General features: G+C 58.7%; 1 protein-coding gene across 1 annotated transcript in view; it reads right to left on the reverse strand.

Annotated features, from left to right (window-relative positions):
• RALGDS (ral guanine nucleotide dissociation stimulator) overlaps window positions 1–6,902 on the reverse strand; it is a 57,910-nt gene extending 51,008 nt beyond the window's left edge. The window contains exon 1 of the mRNA XM_017810322.1: window positions 6,846–6,902. Within this exon, the coding sequence (XP_017665811.1) occupies window positions 6,846–6,863 (18 nt within the window). The 5' untranslated portion in view covers window positions 6,864–6,902. The remainder of the gene's footprint in view (window positions 1–6,845) is intronic.
• Between the last annotated feature and the right edge of the window lie 343 nt (window positions 6,903–7,245).

Consider the following 7,245-nt stretch of genomic DNA (forward strand, 5'->3'; position numbering starts at 1 on the left):
GCCTCCACGCTCCAGTGAGCTCCGAGGAAACGCAGCGACAGGAGAAAAACAGGAGAAGCGGCGGGTCCTGTGGCCAGACCTCCCACCAAGTGCACAGCAGGGGCTGTGCCACGGGGCAAAATATGGATGGGTGCCTGGCTGATACCTCGTCAGACTAAAATCCCTGCGGGTGCACATTCCCTCCCGACGGCAGGTGGGGATATCCGCAGCGGTTCGCCTGAGGAGGAGGGTCCGCGCTGCGGCAGGAGGGAGATAAACGCCTCTCCGCCAGCGGGGACGCACCTTCCCCAGACTGCGGGAGCATCCATCACTCATCTCCCCTTCCTTTCCCTTTAACTATTGCTATTCGCACAGCTTTGCAAATTGCCAGGCCTCATCTTTTCCACGATGGGTTTTGGATGTGGAAGCACAGGACGGGCTCTCTGTCAGGGGACACGATGCCACCAGTGCCACATGGTCCAGGAGTCTGGGCATGGTCTCCTAAACAAAACCCTTCCTCTTTTAGTGCTTATCTCGCTGGAGGCAAAATAAACTGCCCTCCACGAGCACTGGGGAAGGAGAGTGTCCAAACCCCCCAGTGGGACAGGGACCACAGGCTGTGGCTTCCAAACCCACCCCACCGAGGCACAGCGCTTGACCAGCCTCATTATTTTGGTGGCACTGAGGACGGCACAGCCACCAGAAGAGCCTTCCCATCACCATGGAAATGCTGAACGGGAGGGTTTGAAGCCTGCTGGGACTTTCAACCTCTGCCAAGAAAAACAGGGCCCTTAAACAACCACGAGCCCTCAGTGTTTGTAGGAGGAGGAGACTTGTGCTCCCCTTGGCTGGGCATGGGGCAGCCAGTGTGGGGCTTCTCCCAGGGAAAATACCCTCGTGGGTTGAGATACAAATATTTTAATAATTGAAATATAGTAATAATGATGATGATGATGATAAAGAAAGGACACCCAGCCCTGCTCTTCCAGCCTCTGCACAGGCAGCCCCATCCCTCAGCTGCTCCTGCCCTGGACCAGCTGCCCTCTCCCGGCGGGCACCCACCAGATCTGCCCCACAGACACCCACAGCTCGGGCAGCAGCTGCTTTCTAGGCCTGCACAGCCAGTGCTTTTGTGCACCTCAACCACCACCACTGTGGGAAGCCTCCTCCATCCCCTCCCAGCAGACTCCACCGCTGGCTCTCCCCCGGGGCTGCCCAACCTCCTTGGAGAGGGGCTAAAAGCAGCCAAGGGCCGGCTGTATTCCCATTCCGTGTAAACTGGAGCGGGACACGCAGCAGCAGCCACCCTGACCGGGGTGTTTCCGCCTGCCCTGGACCTTTCCACACCACCCTGACCTGTCGTTGTTTATCACACCAGTGGCCTCTCCTCCCCAGGGAGGTGAAGAGCCGTGTCCGCAGGGGACACTGCAGAGAGGGACAGGCAGGAAACACACGGTGGGAAATCCGCTGTGGGATGGAGCCGGCGGGGCCAAAAGAGCCGGGCAGGGCGGCTGCGAGGATTTCAAAGGGGCTGCGCTGCGGAACGACCTCGACCTCCCCATCCCCCCCATCCCGTGCAAGGGCCAGGAGGGCTCCTTCGGTGCTGAACACGGCCCCTGAAGTGTTTGCTTCCTGCCCTCAGGGCAGGCAGGGAGTGGGAAACAGACTGGGACCGCACGGAGGAGGAAAGATAAAAAGGATCAGCGGATGTCCCCAGGAACCCGCGAGGGTGCAAGGCAGACACGGCTCACAGGGTGTGATCGGGCTGCACGCACTGTCGGGGAGGCTGGGAGCAGGTTCACACGGCCACATCCCGAATCCCAGGCAGAGCATCACCCCTAAGCTTGTGCCAGTAACCAGCATCCCAGCTGCACGACCCCTCCAGGACACCAGGAGTGCTTCTCCCATCACCAGTGATCCCCTCTAACAGCACTGTCCAGCCCACAGCAGTCAATGTCTGCACCACACCTCACTCATTTTATCACCTTTCTTTTCTAGAGCCCAAAGGGAAGTGCAGGACCTTATCTGGGATATTTTGACATCCCAGAGCTCTGATGTCACGTCTAAAGGTTCTGATTTTCTCCAAATCCTACACAAAGCAGGACAGAGCAAGGAAGGGCTTCTCCACCCTCACTAACCCACCAGGGCACCGCTGCACCCTTTCCTTCCCCCTGTCTTTGAAATCCCTCTCCAGGCAGGGTGGTGAAGGACACTGGATTGCAGCTACACCTTCTCCAGGGAGCACATGAGGTTCACCTGCCCCAAGCACAGCAGGCAGGAGCCTGTGGGGCCACAGCAGAGCACAGCCCAGCAAACCCAGGGGCACTGGGAGGCTGGAAATCTTTGCAGAGAATGAACTCCCGCTGCGCTCCCGGGGCCTCGAGGGAGCGGAAACTCTGTGATCCCCCAGCACGCCACCACCAAGCCGCCTTTGACGTCAGCTCATGTCTACAAACATTGTCTTTGACCCGCAGCCAAAATGTTGGGGAATATCAGCGGAGAAAGAGAATATCCACGGAGACGCCCCGCAGGGACCCGGCCCAGAGCTCTGGGTGGCCGAGGGCGAGCACACAGGCACACCCGGGGTGCCTTGGGAGCCAAAAGGTCCCCAAGAAATCAAGCGGCTTGAAACGCAAATCCTCAAGGAAAACAGATGGGCGAACCCCACCGCAGGTCACGCAGGCTGGACTCGGGGCAATCCCAGCAGGAAAACCTGCTAACATCTGGAGGCTTCTCCCCCCCACACACCACCAGAGCATCCCGCAGCAGCCGGCCCCAGGCTGAGCAGGAGGGATGTTTGTTTGGGAGGCAGCTCAGGCACCCAAACAGCTGCCAGCAGCTGCCACGGCCACCCCTGAACGCCGGCGCTGTGCCAGCCAGCGGGGCAGGGACACGGCGTGTCCAACACCCGCCCCGGGCACGGAGGGAACGCTCCTGGGCCGGCACTGACAGCGCCGATGTGGCAGCCTGGAAAGCAGCACAGGCACCTCTCCCGGCCACCCCGGGCTGATGGAAAGGTCACGCGTCCGCCTGATGTTTACTGAGTGCTGGGGGATGGGTTGACTGGTGACAGTGGGAACAAGCACAAAAGGGAGCTGTGGATCAGGGGTTTCTTTTTATAGGAGGGACGCGGTGATTGACATGGCCTTGCTGAGGTCTCACAGCAGGCCCACAGCGCCTTTGGGATTGAGCCTGAGGTCTCCAAGGATGGAGCTGGCTCATGTTACTCATCACCATGAAGCCAAGCACGGCTCCTCCTGGGTGAGCCCTGCTGAGCAGATCTGCTCCCCGCAGGGGAGCCCAGCTCGGCGTGCTGGGCTTTCCCAGGGAGCCGGACGCCTGCCATGTCCCTGCTCCCATCACCCCTGACCCTTCTCAGCACCGATGAAGGCAAACCCAAGGCAGTAACTCATAGGGAAAACAACAGTGCCATCTGCTGCACAGCCCTGCTGGGCTCGGGGCAGCCCGTGGCCTGCCCACACAGGGCTTACAGGGGCTGACACAGCTCACACCGCTCACAAGAGTGTCCCCAGCCATCACCGAGCCACACAAGGAGGCAGCAGCATCACTGCAATAGGAAGGCAGCCCTACAGCTGTCCCGATGGCACCTGCAGCTGAATGGCCTCTGGCCTGCACAGAAAGCAAAGGACAGCAGGATGGGGAGGCAGAGCAGAACAAGAGAGAGTCCCAGAGCCCATCCAGTGACCACGGTGTGTGAAGGAGATGGAGGCGGAAACGAAGCTCACTTGGCAAAAGCAGACAAACAACCTCCCTCCTCCAAAAGCAGACAAACAACCCCCCTCCTCCATCAGCACTCTGCAGGCGAGGCACATCTTCCAGCTTCTCCACAGGCAAGGGGAGGGGGAAAGAGGGGAACAGCCCCTAACACTCACCGAGCCTTGGGAAGGTATTTGACACCATGCCAAGCATCTCCTTTGGAGGGAAGTCCCAGATCCTGGCACTAGATACCATGCACTTCCCATCTCCCTGTACTTTGTCGCCCTGATATCCCAGGGGAACCCCAGATAGTGGGAACACCTGGGAGAGCAGGGTCAGCCTGAGGGAGTTAATAGCAGCTTCCCTGCTCCTCCAGCCCCAGCAGCTGGGTGTAGTTGCCAGTTAACCAGCCCTGTTCCACAAGTGATTGCAGCTTGGGGGCAGGTGAAGCAGTTTCCCTGCATCCATGGCCTGGAAAGCGCGCTGGTTCCTCTGTCAGACATGTGTTGCTATAGCAATGGGAAAGGTATCAGAAGCAAAATCCATGCTGATGGATAGCACAGATTACTCTGAAGATTACCACCCAAAATCAGGGCCCCTGCTTCTCAAGATCCAGGCACTGTGTAGGGAATGGCACAGTGAAAACACTGCAAGGAGCGGAAAAACACAACCCTGGACGTGCCCAGAATAAACATGGTCCTGAAAAGCCCCTCATTTCTTCACTTAAAGAGAAACCTCAAAGCAAACTGACCCCAAAGATAATAAACTGCACTGAGCTACAGGATGTCAGATCAATCATTACAGTGTCCCAGAGATTTACTCTGGAGCCTGCAGCAGTCGCTGCATCCTCTGTTCAGCCCTGTCTGCGGGCACACAGACACAGGCATGAGTGGGAGCTCCAGATGGAGTGGCTGTACCACGCCGAGGAGGGACTTTGCATCCCCCCACCTGCTGCCTCCCAGCCCCTGCTGCCAGCTGGACCCTCACTCGCTGTCACTTGTTGCCAACTCACCCTCCTACCCCCCCCAGAGCAGCACCAAGAGTTAACTCCGAGCCATTGGAGTCACTTCAGACACAGGGAGCAGATGACAGGGAAAGGCAGAAAGAAATCCAGCTCCAGCTTTGCTTGCCTGCACTCAGGCACTCTGTGTCCTGTCCTCAGCCAGCCCCAAGACTGCTTGTCCACCATCTGCTCCCTTCTCCTGCCCAAACGGCCAGAAAGGGAAGAGGGGGGATGAGTCTGCGGCTCTGGGAGCTTGGTTCAGGATGGAAGCCACCTCCTGACCTGGCTCACGTGCAGGTTTCCATTTTAAAGGCTGAAATTCGCCCTTGCACGTGAACCTTTTCTTTCACATGTCAGGACACCTGGAACAACACACCTGCAGCACTTGGAGATGAAAAAAGAAAAAAAAAAATCTCCTTGTTTGCTCAGCTTATTTACTTTCCAGCACTCAGTTTTCCCAGTTGTTTGTGTGGGTCTTTCCCTTAGCAACCGGGGAGAGAAACATTTACGAGGCATGAAAAATGTAGCTGTAACAGCCATAAGAACTGGCAGGGTGCGGCTGTGGGTGCAGCTGGAAATTCCTCTTCACTGGTTAAGTCCCAAATGATGGGACCTCGATAAATTGCACCCTGTAAACAACAGAGTGGCTCATCCTCTTCAAGCAGGCAGGATCAGGACTTCTAACCCGTGCTCTCCACTGTAACACCCACCACACAGGATCCTGAGTTTGGTACAAACACCTCTACGTGCTCCAGTTTGCCCATGTATGAAATGGGGATAAGTATAAAAAGTGACAGGAAGGCTGAAATTGAGACTTTAATGCAAAGTACTCCATAGGATGCAATGTGCATTCCCCAACCTGGGAGACTGAGCTCTGCACATCTTTTTCTAGACAACTTTACACCTATAATTTTCTGGATTTCCCAGCAAGTCCACAGCCATAGTGACAGAGAACTCTTGCTCTTGACCCTTGGCAGGGTCAGGACCCAAACTCCAGTATTTTGGTTGCCAATCCCCTTTTCCAAAGGGCTGTGCCACCATCCAGCACATACACACGCTGGCACCAGAGCCTGCTTCATGCACTTTACCTCCAACAGAGCTAATTCACCTTTTGTTTATTGGGCTGGATCAAGGTGAATGAGGCCCAGACAAGGGTGCTGGAGGCGGCTCTGGAATGCACATTTTTCCAGTCCAAAAATGGATCCCAGCCCACTTCTCCAGCGCAGCATCAGCCCTTCCCTTTATTCATCCTTGGTCTCCCAGGAGCCATCACTGCCCACTTATCTTCCTACCACCCCCACAAGGGCAGCAGCACAGACCCGTCCCTTCCCTTCCCAGGATTGGGATCAGGAGGGGAACATCAGTAAGGTAATAAAAAGGGTAAAGTCAGAGGGGCATCAAAAACAAAAAAAGGCACATTCTGACGCCACCCCCAAATTTCATGCCTTTGCTTCTTACTCCCCTGCCCCAAAAGCATCAGTGGGTTTGTGAGCACACAGCTTTAGTTTCACCTCGGCTCAACTTAGATCCCTTAGCCTCATAAACACACCAGGCAGAGACAAGGGACCTCCTGATGCCACTTGGCCCGAGCGGTGCCAGGAGAGCTGCGGCCCTGGCTTGGCACAGCACGCAGCAGCTCCAGCCTTGCCAGCAGCATCACAGCGCAGCGGCAGCTACAGCATCGCAGCGGCGGCCAGACCCTGTCCCAAACTGTCTTGCTTTCATCCCCGATCCGTCATCCCCTCTTCTACCGGCCGCACTTACCCATCGCACAAACAGAAAGCAAAAAAAAAAAAAAACCAAGAAACCACTGAGAAACAAGACTTCCTCCTCTCTCCGCAAAGCTGCTGCTTTTCCTCCGCCAAAGCTCACGCTGCAGACCCGGGGTGCTGGCAGGTACAGTGCCCCCCGACCCCAACAGGCAGCAAGCGACAGGCACCTGCAGCTACAGACCCCCGGGAAGCCACCGGCAGAGCCCACCCGTTCCCTGGCACCGCGCACGCATCGGTCACGCACCGCGGACACGCGTGGGCCGCCCCGAGCCCCCTCTCACCAGGGCGCTGGAGGGCACCGAGCCCGCGGGCAGCGCACCGGGCGCCGGGGGCTCGGGGAGACAAAGCCGCCGGGGTGGCCCGGCACGACTCACCTGGGTGTCGATCATCATCGTGCCCCGCGCACATCCCCAGCGCCGCGCCGAGGAGCCGCTGGCCCGCGCCGGGTCCCGCGGGGCCGCTCTCACCGCCCCGGCGGGCGGGCGCGATGCTCCGCGCCGGCCATGGGGCCCCGCCGCCCCCGGGGAGCCGCCGCCAGCGCGGAGCGAGGAGCGCGGCCGGGAGAGCGGAGAGCGGGGCGGGACCGGGGCGGGCACCGCTACCGGGAGGGCGGGGGCGGCTCCCGGCTCCGCCCGGCCCCGCTGCCCCGGCCCCGGGCCGGTGGGTGGGTGCGCGGCTGCTGCGGGGGTGCTCGTGGGTGAACACGCGGGCACTTCTCCAGGGGTACCCGCACCGTGGGCGAGCACACGGGCACCTGTCCAAGGCCACCCGCAC

The sequence above is a fragment of the Lepidothrix coronata genome, unplaced genomic scaffold, assembly GCF_001604755.1.
Source record: "Lepidothrix coronata isolate B3197 unplaced genomic scaffold, Lepidothrix_coronata-1.0 Scaffold28, whole genome shotgun sequence".
Lineage (NCBI taxonomy): Eukaryota > Metazoa > Chordata > Aves > Passeriformes > Pipridae > Lepidothrix > Lepidothrix coronata.